Below are 20,865 nucleotides of genomic sequence, written 5' to 3'. Positions count from 1 at the left end.
TGTAGGCAGCCATTTCAACAAGTAATTAAAAATAGAGAGTGTTGAGGACTTGTTCAAGTAGCTAGTTTTGTAACCACAACGGTTCAAAGGCAAAAATAAGTAGAAGGTTTGTTTCCATACGAAACTGAAGAAATAGAAGCAAGCTGCAGTTTACACATATTTTGCCCCTACAGTTAAGACAGCAAAATATATGCCCTACAGCCTACATACCTCACTTGTGCAACATATGCCTTACACTAGAAAAACATAAAAAATCGAATACAAATTTGTAAATCATGGACGGATTTTGTTTTACATTTTTCAAATCAAGTGGCAGTGTAGCACGTAAAATTACAAACTTGAAGCAATAAAAAATAGCAGAAATTAAGATGTAGAGATATCCTCAAACTTGCAACTTACTGTATAGAAGCTAACCGTAGAGGTTTGTGAAGCAAACTGCGGCATGAGTTGTAGTCAATTGAACAAAAACATAGTAGTTTAACTAAAAAATGCATGATGAAATAGATTCATAGTTTTCATGCATGACACAACTCTATATTATTCCATAAGTCAACTTAATATCATTCCACAAAGTAAAATTAGAATGCTTACTTGTCCTAGAGAGGGCAATGCCACAATGAAGGCATATGGCGAAACTTAGTAACTTGTAGCATTCATTGCACTTTGTAACCGATATGATTTTGCCTATCTGATGACATCTGCCAACACAAAAAAGGACACAAAAGGGATGCCAAGTTTACTTTGATTCTTATGGCATGCGATAAATAGAACAGATAGATGATGTTTTCCATATCAATAGCATAAAGAAATGTAAAGGACACAACACATTAGCTTACTAATTCAAAATATTAAATGAACTATAAATGGACTAGTGGTTAATCGAACAAATTCAATACAACTTAATCACATTCTAATTTTAAGCAAAGCATTATATTGCCAAGAAAAGTGCCCATATTGTTGTGAATGTAAGAAAAACGAGTTAGCACTATCCACTGCTCATTTTGCTAAATGAAATGTCTAGAATCTATTAATTTCAAGTAAGTAAAAATCTTGAACAGGGAGATGGAGATATCGGACGTTGAAAAGTGATTAAATTGTCATCTTAACAATCGATTTAACCTATATAAACCTACAGGTATCAAATTCGATCTTAGATAAAAATAAAGCTGCTGATGAGATAACTGATTCCTGGTGTGAGTCATCACTTCTACTTTTTATGGCAATGATTACTTCAAGTTCCCATGCATACTCAATTGATCAATAATATCAACAATATATCCATCATTTCAGAAGGGTCATTACTAAACATCTACTAATCTGTAGTTACCTGTAGTTTGATAACTAAAAGCCTAAGGCTTAACAAACTTGTAGATGTTTGGTAATGACCCTCCTGAAGCTCTTTTATCAATATCTAAGCATGTGAAGTTAAGAAAGGCATGAAGAAACTGGAGTCAAGACAAAATTAATTTTAATTTAAGAATTTGAACAATGAACCTTGAATTAGTACACTTGGTGATATGGATTCCATGTTCCATCAGGACCACTCTGAACAAATGCAAGATTTTGGCATGGATTCTTCGTTCCCATTCTCACTTTTGGCTTCACATCTATTGCTTTGTTTAACATGTAACATTATATGTATTAATATAACATATACATAAACAGATAGGTAACATATTGCATTGTGTGTATATAATGTAATCTTTTTCTTATACCAAAAAATAGTTGGCAAAGGACACATTCAACCTGCAGACATAAGTTCTATTCAAGTTTATACCAAATTTATATAACATTTCCAAGTAAATTCATACATAATTCGTTTAAAAATAAACAAAAATTTTAGCAAGTTGGGCTAAAATACTGCAATTGCTCAAAGTCGAAAAAGCCGGGAAAAAAGGTAGTTAGCTTAGCACAATATACAAATTTTCAAGCTTTAAATTGCCTTGTTCTCAAATCAGTATTCTATTATATATACAACCATTGAACTTATTATTTGAATCCAAAGCGGAAAAGTCAGGAAGACATTCACAAAACAAAATCAAATGCACCAAATATCACATCAAAGAATAAATTAGATAAATTGACAGGTTGAAAGAAACTCAGTAGAGATAAGAAGAGAAAGAGAGACCGGAGGAAGTGGGAATGTGAAGTGAGACGTCGTTGTGGAGGTAAACGAAGGAAGCCATTGCCAAGAAATCAAGCTTGAATAATTAACATTTATTGTTACAGATGATTAACTCTAAGGTTTTTCAATATCTGTGATCAAATGCATGTAAATGGTTAAATGAGTAATTTAGCTTGTTGATTTTTCTTCAGCCACCAGTGCAAAATTCATACGAATTCTCTCATATGCTTTGTAAATCTACCAAGATTGGTAATAACATGCTACTCAGCAGAACATTCATTATTCACCCATTAGTATTTAGCATCTACACTGAGTCACTAACATATATTGCTCAGTTAGGACTCTGTTATACTCATCATCCATGATCAATATAATCATATATTTCATAGCTACACTACCCATTGACATACACTAACATAGCATCTACTTTTTTGTTGACTTTATTTGCTTAGTTAAGCAATAACCAACATACACAACCTGACAATCATAACAGCTACAACAATCATCCATAAATGGGCAGAAATACAAATACTATTATATTGGGGTTTGGAACAAATAAACCAATCATCCAATTCGAATGTCATTTGGAACAAATACACCAAACATTCAATTGGAATCGGGTTTGGTACGAATACATTTTTCCATTAATTGGATATTCAATTAACTGGGATTAAAAAAAGATTACCAAACAAAAGCCAATTTTCTAAAGAAAATTAGTGTTTTATACTTGCCAATTCCAAAGGCCTGTATGAGCCCAAAATTGAGGGACGGTGACATTTCCAATTTCGAGTTGGGGATCTGCATTTCCTGCAATTCCATAGTATACAACACCCTTCACCTTGAATAGGGTTTGTAGTAATTGAGTTGAGATGCCCGCATTGAGCTTTTCACAAGTTTCTACATCAATTTTTTTTCAGCAGGTTTCTACAGAAAATACTTCAATAATATTGAATGATACGGGAAATAAACGGTTCAGATTTACACTAAAAGATTTAATAATTGTGAAAGTCAAATCTAACGGATAATACACTTGTAGTATTGAAGCCGGACACTGTTTCTACATCATTTATTAAACACATTATCTATGATATGCACTGACCAAAGAAATTAATCAAAGTAAAACAGATGGTCATCTGCATAATTAAACATACCATGCTCAATCCAGTCATAACAATTATAACCTTTTTGTCTTCCAATTGTTTGATTCAAAACCTTCTTCCTGTCAAATTGAGTATGAAGAATTCGGTCCAAAGTTATTTCTCTTTCAATTACAATATTCTATGTATTTATAAATTTCAGAACAGAACGTGCAAAGGCAAGAAAAGCAACAACAAAAAAACTCATATATACCATGACCTATAAAGATAAACATTTTAGCAAATGATACTGATTTCCGCATACTCATTATTCTCCATATACACTCGTGTTTATTTTGGTCATTTGAATTGAATAAAAAAATTAAAGGACAAAAATTCAACAAAGGTGCAGAATAAGAAAATAGTGTGAGAAATTAGTTTCTTTTAGGAAATATATGTACATAGCACTCAAAGAACACCCATGTAATTATATAAACTTAATGAATATATATATATATATATATATATATCAATGTTTTAAAAGGCTCGCCTCAAAGCGCGTCTGATAGGAGCACATTTATGCGACTTAGTTGGCTTATTCTTGTGCATTTATGTCGTGTTTCCTTAGTTATTTTAATGTTTAAAGTCATTTTCGTGTGTTTTCAGATTTTATGGACAAAGTATGCAAGAAGATGCATTTTGGAGGCCTTTGGAGCATGTTTCGAGCTTGGAATGGATAGCAAATGCATGGGCCAAGTGGATGGACGAATTTGAGAACTAAAGAGGCCAAGAATATGAAGAATTATGGTCCAAAGATGAAGAAAACAGCCAAAAAATCTGTCACCCCAACTTGCATTCCTTGCCATGCAAACCACATAGAATTCCCTTTGGATTCCATGCCATGCTTGATCACTCTTGTCCCCTACATAATTTCTAATTTCATGCTTCAATTCATTTAATTATTACACTCAATTGCTTGATACCTCTTGTTCCCTTCACTCATTAGATTTTAGACAACATTTACATCCATTGCATGCACCAATTGATGCTCCATCATTCACATTTGGAATCCAATGCCATATGCAACACATGTTGTTGCACCTTTGACCCATTTGTTGACACTTTTCACCTCCCTTTCCATCTCTATGCAATGTACACAATCATTCATGCTCCCTAGCTACAACACCACTCCATTTTACCCTTCACACTTTGCATCATTACTTCATTTTCACCCTTGGACCATTGCACACCACATACACAAATTGCCATGCATTTCATCCTTAACCTAACCTGATTTTCTAAGGTTTTTGGGGCCTATAAATACATGTTTACACCCATTGACCAAAGGTTCACACTCTCATATTCACCATTCATCACAGAAATTCGTCCATACTCACCCTAGGTAGCAAAACACCCCAAAAACACCATTCTAGTGCCTAGAAAACATAACAGCCACTCCACCTTCTTCCACCCTCTTTGCTGAGGTTCTCCACCACCCTCCAACCTTCAAACACTCCTCCACACTTACCCTAAACCTTTCCATACCATTCCCCATCCATTTTACACCATAAAAACCACCCAAAACCGTCCAAAACCTCTAGTGCCGCTGCTTGCAAGGAAGGAAAGAGAAGGAACATCTTGTGCCGTGCCTATGCCCAAGCCTTGGGAGTGTTGGAGCATTTCTAGGTGTTTTCTATCTTTGTTTTTAATGTCTAAATTTATGCATCTTTGCTTTGTAAGTATGAGGAACTAAACCCCTCTTAGTTAGGGGGTGATTCGAAACTATGTTCATGCTTGCAATATGATTTGATTACATCCAGTTGTGATTCATAAGTTGTGAATTCAATTTACTTATCCGTTCGTATAAAAACTGATTTGTGTATGTTGGTTGAGAGTGCACGCTTAATTTTCATGCATGAATTTGACGCTAAAATATAAGGGAGTTTCACCTAATCGTTATGAACTTATATTCACAAGTAGTGAAGGTTGCTAGTCACAATCACGTTAAGTAAATTCTTGGCATAAGTTTCATGCAAATCATAGTAACGAGTGCCTCGTCAATGCTTATGTTTTTCATAGAACTTAATGATTCTTGTTGTATCTCTATTATGCAATTCATGTAGGGAACTTGTAGGAAATGTTTTGGGTTGTCGTATGCGATCATCCAACCTAATAACTTGTGGAAAAACTGAGGGTTAATTAGTGCAATTCACGGTTAATTTGGGGTGTTGAGTATTCATAGTTTATCGAAAAGCAACTGGAAATTGTTTTGTATGCAAGTGTGACATGTGTGGAGAAGAACCTCCTAGCTAGCCTTCCATCCATAAGTTTCATTCAAATTCATTTTACAATCTGTTTTGATTCACTTAAATTTGTCTAAGAATTTGTTTACTTTGTTCTTATCTTAATTTAATTATTTTCGTCCAAAATCAACCCCATCTTATTTCTTTGAGTCATATTAATTAGAACTTGTCTTAGATTATGTTTTTAAGTGTTTTAGTTCATTAGAAAATCAAAATTCGTCCAAGTTTGTGTTAGAGTCCCAAAACTGCCCAGATTGTGTGTTTAAGGTAGTTTTGAGTGTTTAGGGGCTGTTTTGAGTCTTTTGGTTTGTTTTAGTGTTTTAAAGTATAGTTTTGCATTCTTTGAGTCTAGTTAGTGTTTTAAACTTTGTTTTTACGTTTTCAAGTCAGTTTCCAAGTGATTTAGCAATCCCTCCTAATCCCCGGCCTAGAACGATCCCTACTTACATACTTTACTACAATTGATAAAAAGAGGGTTTAATTTTGTGTGTTTAGTTATTTTTCACATCAGCGTCTAGGAGCCCTATGAGGCTGGGCTTGAGGGTTGCCGCCTCTGTTTTGAGGGAGTGGGCGGAAGGCGGCGGAAGATGCCGCCGGAGCCTTCTAGGCGTGCCTCAAGGGATTTTTTTTTTTTATACTCCCAAACCCAAATTTAGGATTTTAACTGCCTCATACCTCTTCCTTGCACTATCATCTCTCTACCTTTTTTTTTCTAATTTTTTTTTTATATAATGGATGTGTGTGCTTTCTGCGTACATTGTTATATATGTGCTCATTGTGCTTTTCATCCTCTATTATATATATATATATATATATATAATATATGTATATATATGTGTGTATATGTATTTATAATATATGTGTGCTCAGGGTGATTATTGATTACTCATATATTTCATGCATTTATACCATCCATTTCTAAAGTCTTTGTGATGTTTTTGTGTTAAAATTGTGGCATTTTACCTTACCTTGTGTTAATGTGCAGTTAATTTTGTTTTAGGATTAATTTCAAGCAAAAATGGAGAAAAGAAAAAAAAAATAAATAAATAGAGAGAGGGATAGCACGGCAGGGGGATATAGGTGGAGTGCGCAAGCAGCAGGAAAGGCAGAGGGAGTGGAGAGACAATGGGTGAGCACTGAGTGAAAAACAAAAGAAAAAAAAATAGAAGTGGAATGCTCATGGGACTGATGGAGGAATAAAGAAAGGAAGTGGAGGAATAAAGAAACGGACTGAGAGAGAAAGAAAAGAAAATAAACTGCAAAGAAATAAAGAGGAGAGAGTGGACTAACAGACTGGCAGACAAAGAAGACAGAAGGAATAAAGAAAAGAAAAAATAAAAAAATAAAAAAATAACAAAGAAGAAGCAGAGAGCAATACAAAAAGAGGTGCAGGGAGTGAAAAAGAAAAGCGAACGCAGAGGGAAGACACGCAACAGACGCAGAGAAGAGAGGACAGCAGGCGTAGGGTGCACAAGGAGAGACTGACGGAAGCAGCAGAGAGCGACAGAAGAAAAGGGTTTTATCTTCTCAAACCCATGTTTTACTTTTGGTTTAATTTGAGAATAATGTGCAACTAATTTTTAGTAGTTAGGGGTTGTTTTGAAGCCCCGAATATGATTGTAAGTTTGTTGTGATATTTTGTTTAAATGACTTTTATGAAAGGATGAAAATTGTTTCACTACTTATGTCATTGATAAATTCTTTATGTGTTTCTATGGATGCATACATAATGAGCATATCTAGGATTTTAATGCTATGAATATATGTTTACTTGCCCTTGTTGAATGAGGACCTACATATGTTCTAGAGTAGCACTTGTTAATTGTGGTTAACATGTGAACCGATTTCTAGGATAAGTAAGACGACGCCAGTACTTACGATGCCTTGTGATGACTCAAACTCTTTTTATTCTTAATGATTTCTACTTGTTAAATCTATGAACACGCCATTCTAGATTGCATGCTAGGGACTAAGTTAAGTAGAAAACGTCATTCTCTTAACATACTACGTAAGAAAGAGTAATAGGTTGTGTTCTAACATTGAGCCAACTTGAGCATCTTCATCCGGAAAGAAAAGGAATTTGAATGAAACATAACATGTTTGCATGATTATTTGGTGGTGGATAGCATTTCCCCTAACTCGTTTTCTTAACTTGTGAATTAAAATCTATTGGTATTATTTAAAACTTGTTGAGGTCCTGTTTTGTCCGATTTAATTTAAATAGTTAATCATCTCCAAAAATCCCAACAATTTGTGTGAGCATAGCTTGGTGTGTCTAGTTTATGTGTATAAAATTTCGTTGCATTTGGATAAGTGTAAGTTAGTCTAATAATTATTGTTCGGTGGCTGGTCAGTGGAGACAGCCACCCTGTTTTTGTGACATTTTAAGTATTTGGATAAAACAATTTTCTGCGGGAAAGACCCTTATTTTCATATGCTACAATCGAAAATTTTTAGTGTTAATAAGGAAAATTAATAGGATATTTATGGGCTACTTTGTGGTGTGCTTTTATCCCTACCAAATTTTGGCGCCGTGTCGCCGGGGATTGTTATTTCTAAATTATTTATTTTTCTATTGTTTTCTTTTCTTGTCCAATTAGTGTTTTTGTTTTTATTTCAGGTACTCTTTGTAGTACATGCATACTCGAAAGTCTAAGAGCATTGATCTAGCTTCCTACGATCCAGAGATTGAACGAATACTTCGAAAGCTTCAGAGAAAAATCAAACAAAAGTGTGCATCGGTGTCTTTACCACCATCTTCTCCACCACATTTAAGTTCGGAAGAGGAGGAGGAACCACAAGAAGGCATGGCTGATAACCGTACATTGAGGGAGTTGGCAATGCCAAATACGGATCAACAACCATTGTGCATCACATATCCAAATGCAGAAGGAGGATTTGAGCTTAAGTCCGGCATGATTCACTACTTGCCTAAGTTCCATGGCTTCTCAACAGAGGATGCCAACAAGCATCTCATGGAGTTTCACGTGGTATGCTCAGGAATGAGACCAACAAATGTGGATGAGGAGCAAGTCAAGTTGAGGGTATTCCCATTTACATTAGAAGCTAAGGCAAAGGAATGGCTTTACAATTTACCTTCGGGATCAATGAACACATGGCATCAGGTGAAGCAAGCATTCTTGGAGCAATATTTTCCGGCCACAAAAGCTGCAAGCATAAGGAAAGACATATGTGCAATCCGACAACAACATGGAGAGCCATTTGGAGATTACTATGAGCGGTTCACACATTTGGTTGCATCTTGTCCTAACCATCAGATTTCAGAGCATTTACTTATACAATACTTTTATGAGGGATTGTATGGTACTGATCGTGTAATGCTTGATGCAGCAAGTGGCGGAGCATTCATGGACAAGACACCTACTAATGCTAAGGCATTGCTAAAGAACATTGTTGGCAATACACGACAATTTGGAGGGAGAGATGAGCTACCTTTTAAGAAAGTTAACGAGGTAAGTGCTAATTCTAGTATTGAATTACAATTAGCTAACTTGACTAATCTTGTGCAACAGGTTATTGTGGCTCCAAAATAGATGTGTGGTGTATGTTCAATGATGGGACATGCCACGGACATATTCCCTTCGTCAATGGATCAAGGTGGTCTTGAGCAAGCTAATGCATTAGGAGGATTTCAAGGGCAACAAAGGCAAAAGTATGATCCATATTCCAACAACTATAATGCAGGATGGCGCGATCATCCACACTTAAAGTGGAACAATCAAGACAACGGACAACAATCTATTTCCAATAACTATAACCGTCCGCTTGGCTTCTTTCAAGCAAGACCGCAGGCACCATTTCAGCCTCAACAACAACAAACTCCAAGTAAGTCTCTTGAGGATTTAATTGCTTCTTTAGCTAACTCTACTCAATCTCATTAACAGAAAATAGACAAAGCAATTGAAAACCTTGAGCGCCAAATGAGTCAGTTAGCAAGTTTAATGGGGCAACAACACCAACCAGGAAGGTTGCCTAGCCAAACCGTGGTGAATCCAAATGCGGAGCAGATGAATGTTGTGACTTTAAGGAGTGGAAAAGAAGTTTTTAAGCAAGATGAGGCTTCAACAGAAACTGAAAAGTCTCCTAAAGATACAGAATTGAACAAAAAAGATTCTGATAAGGTAAGTAAAGAAGTTCAAAATTCATTTAACTCATGTGTCCCTATTCCTTTTCCTCGTAGGTTTATGAAGTCTAAGAAAGAGCAAACTGATAAGGAAATCTTGGATACTTTCCGGAAAGTCCAAGTGAACTTACCTCTTTTAGATGCCATAAAACAAGTGCCCAAGTATGCAAAGTTCCTTAAAGAGCTTTGTACGAACAAGAGGAGATTCAATGATCAAGAAACTGTGGCATTAAGCGAGGAAGTATCAGCTGTTTTGCAGAGAAAGCTGCCACCAAAGTTGAAAGCTGCCGGTAGCTTTACCATTCCATGTGTAATTGGAGGCAAAGAGTTTGGGAGAGCATTGTGCGATTTGGGGGCATCCATCAATCTGATGCCATATTCAGTGTATGAGTCATTGAACCTTGGAGACTTGAAGGAAACAAAGGTAGTAATCCAGTTGGCAGATCGTTCAAATAGATATCCCAAAGGCCTTTTAGAGGATGTACTTGTGCAAGTGAATGAGCTCATTTTTCCCGCTGACTTTTTTGTTCTTGAGATGGAACATGATCCTATGCCTATTGCACTTCCTCTTATATTGGGAAGACCATTCCTTAGAACAGCACAGACGAAGATTGATGTCTACGATGGTACCTTAACCATGGAAATTGAGGGGGAAAGCGTCAAGTTCAGAATCTTCAATGCTATGAGGTATCCTAGTGAATTAGAATCTTGTTTGTCTATTGATGTATTTGACTATTTTGTGCAGGATTGTTTTAATGAAGGCGTGGGACAAGATAATTTAGAGAAGGCATTAGTGCATAGCATTACACATGGAAATTTTAATTATTCAGAGCACATTGAAGAAGAATTAATCCAAACAGTGGCCTCTCTTGAGTCTCTTTCACCAATTCGTGGTAAGTGTTCTTCCTATTTTATTTCTCTTCCTACTTCTAACGAAAAAACTCTTCATTATGTGATTCAGGCACCCAAATTGGAGCTTAAACCAATTCCTGAACATTTGAAGTATGCATTTTTTGGGAGAGGATGAAACATTACCAGTCATCATATCGTCACAACTGACAGCAGAAGAGGGGGAGAAACTGATTCAGGTACTGAAGGATCACAAAACTGCCATAGTTTGGAGCATTGCAGATATCAAAGGTATAAATCCAGCTACATGCATGCATAGGATTCTGTTGGAGGAAGGTGCAAAACCAACAAGGGAAGCTCAATGCCGTTTAAACCCACTCATGATGGAAGTCGTAAAAAAAGAGGTTATCAAACTTCTTGATGTTGGCATCATATATCCTATTTCGGATAGCAAGTGGGTAAGCCCTATTCAAGTAGTCCCTAAACGATCTGGAGTCACAGTTGTTAAGAATGAAGCTAATGAGCTAATGCCTACACGTGTGCAAAATAGTTGGAGAGTCTGTACAGACTATCGAAAGATAAATAGCACCACACGCAAGGATCACTTTCCACTCCCATTCATTGATCAAATGTTAGAAAGGCTAACTGGTCATTCTTATTATTGTTTTCTTGATGGCTATTCTGGGTATAATCAAATTGCAGTTGCTCCGGAGGATCAAGAAAAGACGACTTTCACATGTCCATTTGGCACATTTGCATACCGGAGGATGCCGTTTGGACTGTGCAACGCCCCTGCCACATTTCAGAGGTGTATGGTAAGTATCTTTTCTGATATGATTGAGAAAATAATTGAAGTGTTCATGGATGATTTTTCAGTTTATGGTGATTCTTTTGATACATGTCTACATAATCTGTCCCTAGTTTTAAAACGTTGTCAAGAAACTAATCTAGTGTTAAATTGGGAAAAATGCCATTTCATGGTTTCGCATGGATTAGTTCTAGGGCATATCATATCTGAAAAGGTAATTGAAGTTGATAAATCTAAAGTAGAACTTGTTAGTTCTTTACCCATCCCTACTACTGTCAGGGAGATTCGTTCTTTTCTTGGACATGCAGGTTTCTACCGTAGGTTTATGAAGGACTTCTCAATGATTTCTAGACCCTTGTGTCGTTTACTTCAAAAGGATGTAACATTTGATATGAATGAAGAGTGTGTGGTAGCATTCAATAAGCTTAAGGAGTTGTTATCCACGGCTCCTGTAATCATGCCACCCGATTGGAGTTTACCTTTTGAGTTAATGTGTGATGCTACAGACTATGCTGTTGGTGCAGTTCTAGGGCAGCGTGTCAACAAATTGCCACATGTCATCTATTATGCATCTCAAACACTCAATGATGCATAGTTGAATTATTCAACAACAGAGAAGGAGCTTCTCGCTGTTGTATTTGCTTTAGAAAAATTTAGATCTTATCTTATTGGGACTAAAGTTATTGTGTTTTCTGACCATGCAGCTTTGAAGTATTTACTCACAAAAAAAGATGCAAAACCACGACTCATTCGATGGATACTTCTGCTTCAAGAGTTTGACTTGGAGATCAAGGATAAGAAAGGGAGTGAGAATGTTGTAGCAGATCATCTTAGCCGACTTGTGCATTCAAACACAGAGGAAGATCTCATCCCTTTACGTGAAAGTTTTCTAGATGAGCAACTGTTTTCATTAAAGATTACTGACCCTTGGTATGCAGATATTATCAATTATAAGGTCATCAAAAAGATTCCGGATGATTTTACACGTGCTCAAAAAGATAAGCTTGTTAAAACCGCCAAATACTACGAGTGGGATGATCCTTATTTGTGGAAATATTGCACTGATCAATTGATTAGAAGGTGTGTCCCTGAATCTGAGTTTAAATTTATTCTAACTTTTTGTCATTCTTATGCATGTGGTGGCCATTTTGGAGCAAAGAGGACAGCCCTGAAGGTGTTAGAGAATGGTTTTTATTGGCCTAGTTTGTTTAAGGATGCGTATGAGTTTTGTGCAACATGTGATCGTTGTCAACGAACAGGTAACTTGGGCCCAAGAAATCAAATGCCACAAACCCCTATTTTGGTTGTTGAGATCTTTGATGTGTGGGGCATTGATTTCATGGGACATTTTCCATCTTCAAATGGTTTTCTTTACATTTTATTGGCTGTGGATTATGTTTCTAAATGGGTGGAAGCAAAAGCCACCAAAACTAATGATTCAAAAGTTGTTTCAGATTTTATTAAGAGTAACATCTTTGCAAGATTTGGGATACCTAGAGCAATCATTAGTGATGGAAGGAGTCATTTTTGCAATCGAACATTTGAAGCGTTGCTTAGGAAGTACAATGTCACACATAAGGTGTCTACACCTTATCATCCGTAAACTAGCGGTCAAGCAGAAGTATCAAATCGTGAGGTGAAGCAAATTTTGGAGAAAACTGTGAGTCCTAGTAGGAAGGATTGGAGCATGCGCTTGAACGATGCATTGTGGGCTTATAGGACTGCCTATAAGACTCCTATTGGAATGTCCCCATTTCGGTTAATTTATGGGAAACCATGCTTTCTTCCAGTAAAGTTAGAGCACAAAGCTTATTGGGCGATCAAAGCCTACAACATGGACATGAGTGTTGCCGGAAAGCAAAGGAAGCTTCAATTAAATGAGTTAGACGAAATCCGAAATGATGCATACGAGTCTAGTCGAATATACAAGGAGAAATCAAAGGCATTTCATGACAAGATGATCTTAAGGAAGAGCTTTGTCATTGGACAGAAAGTTCTTCTATTTAATTCTCGCCTTCGGTTATTTCCAGGTAAGCTTCGTTCTCGATGGGTTGGTCCATTTGTTATAACAAATATTTTTCCTCATGGTGCAGTGGAAATCCAAAGTGCAAAGACCGGATACATGTTCAAAGTGAATGGGCATAGACTCAAGCCATATTACGAGTCTTTTGCGGAGCATGATGTGGAGGTTGTACCTCTCCAAGAACCAGTTCCCTTTGGATGATTACTCTTGGTACCGTCTGGCTGCGGAGGTAAAAGCAAGCGCTTATTGGGAGGCAACCCAATATTTCTATTCATTGCCTTTTTCTATCATTTTTAATTTTCTTGCGTGCTAAACTGAATTATTTCTTTTCTTTGTATTTGGGTTATGTCCACCCTTGGAGTTGATTGCAGAATTATAGTTTGGGGGTCATCATTTGATTTCACTGCAAATTGGGGAAGTTTTTAGTCCAAATGCCGGATCACTTCAAGTATCACCTTCCATTCGAAGTTCACTTCCATGCCATGGAACCTAGGGGAGTGTGACTGGAGGCATCGTCCGGCTGCAAGACGTTAAAGAAAGTGCTTCTTGGGAGGCAACCCAAGCTTTCTATCTTTCATCTTTATTTTGAATAATTTTAAATGTTCTTGTTCTGTTTTTCTCTTGTTTTCTGGTTTTTGTGTTTAAGTCCTACTTTTGTTCCTTTATACAGGTAATGATTTTGCAATCTCTACCATAACTTCTTGCAAGGTAGTTTTACATTCATAAAAACGAAATGAACATTAAGCATATAAATACAAGAGGGAGCCTTCACAAAGGCTGCTTAGGAGAAGTTTCAGCAGTCGGCGGAGTCCCAGAAGGAGGAGGCATCAGGGGTTGATCATTTGGAGCTTCACTACGCGGTACAGCCCCAAAAGACGAAGGCAAATGCTGTTGGAACAAACCCACAAACCGCTGATGATCAAGTAAAATCTGACCATCAGATTCCTGCATTTGGTCAATCTTCCTCTTCATGTTTGTAGCATAATTATGTGCGAGCCTGTGCAATTGTTTATTTTCATGCTTAAGCCCTCTAATCTCTTGCTTTAGACTCATCACTTCAGCCGCTAATAATTCAACTTGACGGGTTCAGGCAAATAGGCGTTGGGCCATATTGGACACGGAACCTGCACACTGCACACTGAGAGCCAGAGATTCCTTAACAGCCAACTCATCCGACCGTTTGGCAAGAAGTCTGTTATCTTTGGGAGTGACAAGGTTCCTGGCCACCACCGCAGCTGTCATATCATTCTTCATCACCGAATCCCCAACAGTAAGGGGACCAGTAGGGGATATGAAGGATGGGCGCCATATGTTGTCTGGAGAAGGCGGAGCTACCTCTTCACCAAGGTTCAAGTCAAAATGACGATCAGAAGGGCCAGATATTTTTCAGAGGTGATAAAGAAAGAAGAGGTCGAACAAGTCAAGATCGTAGAAATGCAAATAGGGAGTTTTTACAGGCAGAAATTCAAGTGTGCTTTGAACGTCCTGCATACTTCTATAAAAAGCAGCACGCGATGGGATTTCAGAGATCGAAGAGGCAATTCCAGATATCGAAGAGGCCAACTAAAAAAATCAAAGAGGCGCTAGCTTTCTCAAAAGCTGAGCTTGCTCAGAAATCACGGGCCATCTTTTGTTCCTGATTTGTCCGTACTCGTCACATGCAACCTCTGCACTCGACGGAGCTTAGATTTCGAAGAGGCAATTCCAGATTTCGGAGAGGCATCTGCTTGTCCAGACGTGTCAACATCTGTCACATGCAGAGTCTGCTTTGCGGCAATTACGGGCAATCTGTCGAAGATCTCTGATAAAGTAGAAAACATGTGAAGTTTACTGTTCCATCATCTAATGGTTGCCGACAAGAGTAAAAGAATAGTACCGGTTATTATTTCCTATAAATGTCGACCTTCACCCTCCATGGCAAGGAAGACATACATAACCTTCCATCATCTCCGAGAATGCTTTTCCAACAAACCCTCTCGAGTCACTCAGTGTTCCTTATTCCTTGGGGTACCTCTGCAAACAACCCATCCAAAGCAAAAGTATTTCATATCATGAAGGTTGAAAGCAAGAGTATCTCATATCATGCTTTCTCCCTGTCATTCTCCTTGTCGTTGTTTTAGGACAAGGAGAAAGAGAGCAATCAGCCAGCACTTGGTATCAATCTTCCGATCTAGAACCGACTGCCTGGAACCCCTTCCTGATTGCTTACCTAGCCTTGCTCTCGAGTACTCATCTTCATCATCTTATGCTTTCGCTTCGTCTACCGCACCATAAGGGAAGTGAAAATGATACCTCGAAGCATGTGGAGACAATTTGCCAATTCATCCTCAGCTAGGGACAAGGAGAAAGAAAGCAAGAGGTGGGCACTTGGAAAGATTGAAGAAAGAAACAGACCAACACCTTTACCTCGTACCTGCCTGCCGTGCAGAAGAAACAAGCAGAGAAGAATGCAGACTGCACAATTCAGAGTTCCTTGGTTTCAAATCAGACTCCGAGATTCGCCTACACAAATTGGTGTGTTCTTTCCTTTTCTTTATGTGTCTTTATTTCATTTTATATTTCTTTCCTTCCATTTTTATGTCTTATTGTTCAAAAATTCCTTTCATTATCATTGGGGACAATGCTATAATTAAGTTTGGGGGTGGAAATATATTTCGTTAGTTTATTTATTAAAAAAAAAACTTAAAAAAAAAAAAAAAAAGTTTTTGCATTTTTATTGTTGTTTGTAGCTACTTCTCAATTCAATGATGAGATTTGATTTTAATTTCCTTCTTACTTTCAAGAAGTCTAAGTTCTTTTCGTTGTCTTTGTGTTAACGGTGATTTCCAGAAGTCAACTTGAAAAATAAATGTGCCTAGTCTTGTCAATGTGAAACTTGAGCATGATTTAGCGTTTCATATGTGAATCATGTGAGATTATGTAAACCTTGTGAGTTTTTGAGCCTATACATGATTGAACCATTATGCATCAATCTCATTCCTTCTTGTGCGTGTGATCTCACTGTAGATGTATCTCTAGAACTTGCTTTATACTACTCGATTCATTAATCAATTCATGTAATAACTTGGAAGTGATATAGGCCATCTTTGGATCGTTTGAGCCTTTCATACCTACCTTATATGCTATGTTTATCCGTAGTAGCTCATTGAGCTTTTAACTAAGCCATTTCTTTGTTAGCCACATCTCTTTACCTTGCTCCAATATTGGAGTTGAGCCCATACACAAAAATCGATTCCGTATTGTTTTGAGAAAATACTACATGGGTTATGCTTTTGGGGGTTTCATTTATGTAGAAAGACGGATGGAGCATGTGTATTACAATGAAATGTGAATTTGATGGGTGATGTAGCTTTTGCAGATTTGTTTCTTTCATTTGAATTAAACTAAAAAAAAAAAAATGTAAATGAAAAAAAAAAAGAAAAAAAAAAGAGAAATATATGAAAAGTGGAGAGTGTTGATTTGTTGAAAATATGTCTGCAAAGTATAAATTTCCTTTTGAAGTTAAATTTGGGGAGTAACAGGTGCTCGAAGTTTATTATTTTGCTTTCAATTTGAGGTGGTGTGATATTGAGGTGTTGGAAAACTACTAAAGTGTACTTTCTCAAAATTTTTGATTTCCATATCCTTTCTTTCATTAGCCTATCACCTTTAGCCCCATTACAACCGTAATAAAGTCCTATTGATCCAAGGTATTACTTAAATATTGATAGCGAGTTAGGTGGACAAGCAAGCATATGGCGGCATGTACAATGAGATCACTTGAGTGAAACACATTAACCAAAACTTATGAGTGAATGAGTGTATGTCTTGTGAGAAGCTCACATGTTTGCATATGATGATTTAAAGGAGTTTGGAATTGCATTGACATGGCTATCTCACACATGGCTTTTCAACGTTTTGTTTGAAGGAAATTTGGTTAACTATTGGATGATGTTTTGAGCTCTTGTTACTTACTTCTTGGTTGTTTGTTTCATGATTAGCACTTATCTCTGAAATCGAGTTTGAGAAGTTGGCTACTAAGTTGTTGAATCTAGTCTTAGTTGAGTGGTGTTGTTTTGTGTTTTGTTTTGCTAGAGGACTAGCAAAAATGTAAGTTTGGGGGTATTTGATCACTCATATATTTCATGCATTTATACCATCCATTTCTAAAGTCTTTGTGATATTTTTGTGTTAAAATTGTGGCATTTTACTTTACCTTGTGTTAATGTGCAGTTAATTTTGTTTTAGGATTAATTTCAAGCAAAAATGGAGAAAAGAAAAAAAAATAAATAAATAGAGAGAGGGATAGCACGGCAGGGGGATATAGGTGGAGTGCGCAAGCAGCAGGAAAGGCAAAGGGAGTGGAGAGACAATGGGTGAGCACTGAGTGAAAAACAAAAGAAAAAAAATAGAAGTGGAATGCTCATGGGACTGATGGAGGAATAAAGAAAGGAAGTGGAGGAATAAAGAAACGGACTGAGAGAGAAATAAAAGAAAATAAACTGCAAAGAAATAAAGAGGAGAGAGTGGACTAACAGACTGGCAGACAAAGAAGACAGAAGGAATAAAGAAAAGAAAAAATAAAAAAATAAAAAAATAACAAAGAAGAAGCAGAGAGCAATACAAAAAGAGGTGCAGGGAGTGAAAAAGAAAAGCGAACGCAGAGGGAAGACAAGCAGCAGACGCAGAGAAGAGAGGATAGCAGGCGCAGGGTGCGCAATGAGAGACTGACGGAAGCAGCAGAGAGCGACAGAAGAAAAGGGTTTTATCTTCTCAAACCCATGTTTTACTTTTGGTTTAATTTGAGAATAATGTGTAACTAATTTTTAGTAGTTAGGGGCTGTTTTAAAGCCCCGAATATGATTGTAAGTTTGTTGTGATATTTTGTTTAAATGACTTTTATGAAAGGATGAAAATTGTTTCACTACTTATGTCATTGATAAATTCTTTATGTGTTTCTATGGATGCATACATAATGAGCATATCTAGGATTTTAATGCTATGAATATATGTTTACCTGCCCTTGTTGAATGAGGACCTACATATGTTCTAGAGTAGCACTTGTTAATTGTGGTTAACATGTGAACCGATTTCTAGGATAAGTAAGACAACGCCAGTACTTACGATGCCTTGTGATGACTCAAACTCTTTTTATTCTTAATGATTTCTACTTGTTAAATCTATGAATACGTCATTCTAGATTGCATGCTAGGGACTAAGTTAAGTAGAAAACGTCATTCTCTTAACATACTACATAAGAAAGAGTACTAGGTTGTGTTCTAACATTAAGCCAACTTGAGCATCTTCATCCGGAAATAAAAGGAATTTCAATGAAACATAACATGTTTGCATGATTATTTGGTGGTGGATAGCATTTCCCCTAACTCGTTTTCTTAACTTGTGAATTAAAATCTATTGGTATTATTTAAAACTTGTTGAGGTCCTATTTTGTCCGATTTAATTTAAATAGCTAATCAACTCCAAAAATCCCAAAAATTTGTGTGAGCATAGCTTGGTGTGTTTAGTTTATGTGTATAAAATTTCGTTGCATTTGGATAAGTGTAAGTTAGTCTAATAATTATTGTTCGGTGGCTGGTCAGTGGAGACAGCCACCCTGTTTTTGTGACATTTTAAGTATTTGGATAAAACAATCTTCTGCGGGAAAGACCCTTATTTTCATATGCTACAATCGACAAATTTTAGTGTTAATAAGGAAAATTAATAGGATATTTTGTGGGCTACTTTGTGGTGTGCTTTTATCCCTACCAATTATTGATTAATAATCTTCTTCTTTTTAAAAAAAAAATATATGTGTATGTTTACTGTTATATATTAAAAAATTTAGGTCCCGTGAGGCTTCACCTCACGCTAGGTGGGGCTATCCCTCGGATGCCTCGCCCACTCCTCACGCTTTTAATACATTGATATATATAATTTTATGCTTAACAACAAAATCCAAACACAAAGCTTGTAGACTGAAGTTCTAACGAGAGAAATCTTTGAAAAAGGCAGATCAGATTCATGAGGAAATAAAAAATTTATGTTCAAATGCAAAAAGCAAATCAAGAAACGCAAAAACTTAAGAACTAATCGAAACCCAATAGAGAAAAATGAAAATCCAGAGAAACCCACTAACCTTTTGGTGGAGTGACAACCATGCAAACCTTCCCCATTTTGACAGGAAGAATAGCAAAGTGTGACATAACCATTCTGAAAACTATAGTAGCAGGTTTCCAAATCATTGAAGATAATAAATGAATAGCTAGAGACAGTGAGAATAGTTTTCTTCATTACTTAAACAATACAATGTGTACAGGGCATAAGTGAGGTTTGCTAATATAAATATCCTCATTATAAATATCACTAAAGCATGCATTTACATTGTGAGGTTTGCCAGCTATTTCCAAGTGTGTGCTGGTGTGTTTTTTTTCCTTTCAAATATAGATGTTAATATTTCTACGATTCAAGTGCCACTTTATTTCTTCACTTGGAAAAAGAACTAAGCCTTTTAAAGTGGCAGTGGTGGAAAGCAGTTGGACACCATTGTATAATTTCTTGACTCACTCCACATTTTGTACCTAAAATTTCCACTTGATTATGTTTTAGCCTCTACCTATTCTCTTCCTTAATTTGGCTTTGTCTAACCAAAGTCTTTTCCTGTTTAAGGCCGCGCGCCCTATGTTATTTCCTTCTCCACTGCATTTTCATCTTGCTAAAATTTATAACATCAAACCATCAGAATCTCAACCCATAATCAGTTTTACCCGCCCACAATAAATCAGAATCCTCAAGCCAACAACTTACATTTGATTTGGGAAGTAAAGTGACTTGTGAAAATACTTCATTAGTGTCTGGTTCAGCCTATAATTCAGCAGAAAGAAACATATTATTTCCTCGCAAAGCCCAATAACTTGAGTACAAAAGAAGCAGCTAAACAATTAAATCCAGAATTCTTAGTTTTCTTTATAAGAGCAGCCACCACAATACCTTCAATGATACATTGATAACCCGACAAAGAATCTTCGATGCAAGATTATACACTGGCATCTGCTGATCAACCAGCTGATTAGTCGATGCCTCCATCTATTTTTGAAACCAAAAAAATCCAATTGACAATTAGTGATAAAACCCAGAAACACAAAACATAATATGCATCAGCTACAAAAACCCAAATAAATAAATAAATTTCTATGTAAAGGTGAACATATTTTGACCCCAAAACAAAGATGTCATAGATGGAGGAAGAGAGAAGCGACAGAAAGGGAGAGATACTAACTCAACCCCACCATCTCTCTACAGCCAACACACTCATTCCCTCAACCCTACCCTCAAATCTTGTACCTAATCAACTTTCTTTATGTCCCCTAATCGTGCACTCGCCGTCACCTTCTCTCTGCAACCAACCCCCTCTCCTATCTCCCCCAAATTACACCCCCACTCTCTGCAACCAACCCCCTCTCCTCCCTCCCCCCATATCACACCCCTATCCTGTGAAGGCACTGACACCAGACCACCTCCCTAGAAACCGGCCCTAAAAACCCATACCCATACCTCCCTT

The 20,865-nt window shown here is 36.9% G+C and overlaps 1 protein-coding gene across 3 annotated transcripts; it reads right to left on the bottom strand.

The window, feature by feature from the left end:
- Positions 1-2,638: 2,638 nt before the first annotated feature.
- On the bottom strand, positions 2,639-20,666 carry LOC126582865 (auxin response factor 2B-like). Of its 3 annotated transcripts, XM_050247096.1 has the most exons (5): positions 20,295-20,666; positions 20,112-20,168; positions 19,444-19,524; positions 3,277-3,344; positions 2,639-3,022 (listed from the first exon to the last, which is right to left on the bottom strand). In XM_050247096.1, the coding sequence occupies exons 1-4, from the start codon at positions 20,388-20,390 to the stop codon at positions 3,300-3,302; spliced, it is 279 nt and encodes a 92-aa protein (XP_050103053.1). In that variant the 5' UTR covers positions 20,391-20,666; the 3' UTR covers positions 2,639-3,022; positions 3,277-3,299. The 3 variants fall into 3 exon arrangements, with proteins under 3 accessions (XP_050103053.1, XP_050103051.1, XP_050103052.1); XM_050247095.1 differs by lacking the exon at positions 2,639-3,022 and having other exon boundaries at positions 3,047-3,344; XM_050247094.1 differs by lacking the exons at positions 20,112-20,168; positions 20,295-20,666 and having other exon boundaries at positions 19,444-20,061.
- Positions 20,667-20,865: the final 199 nt, after the last annotated feature.

Source organism: Malus sylvestris, chromosome 9, assembly GCF_916048215.2.
Source record: "Malus sylvestris chromosome 9, drMalSylv7.2, whole genome shotgun sequence".
Lineage (NCBI taxonomy): Eukaryota > Viridiplantae > Streptophyta > Magnoliopsida > Rosales > Rosaceae > Malus > Malus sylvestris.
Note: the sequence above shows the minus strand (reverse complement) of the source record. Positions and strands in the feature narration are given on the sequence as shown.

What these genes read in the sequence shown, in the direction of transcription:
- LOC126582865 (XM_050247094.1), bottom strand. Translation starts at nt 19,598, where the DNA reads ATGAAGAAAACTATTCTCACTGTCTCTAGCTATTCATTTATTATCTTC. An exon ending in GGTTGTCACTCCACCAAAAG is followed by an intron (nt 3,345 to 19,443) that starts GTTAGTGGGTTT and finishes TCAATTTGACAG; the next exon opens with GAAGAAGGTTTTGAATCAAA. An exon ending in TTATGACTGGATTGAGCATG is followed by an intron (nt 3,023 to 3,276) that starts GTATGTTTAATT and finishes AAATTGATGTAG; the next exon opens with AAACTTGTGAAAAGCTCAAT.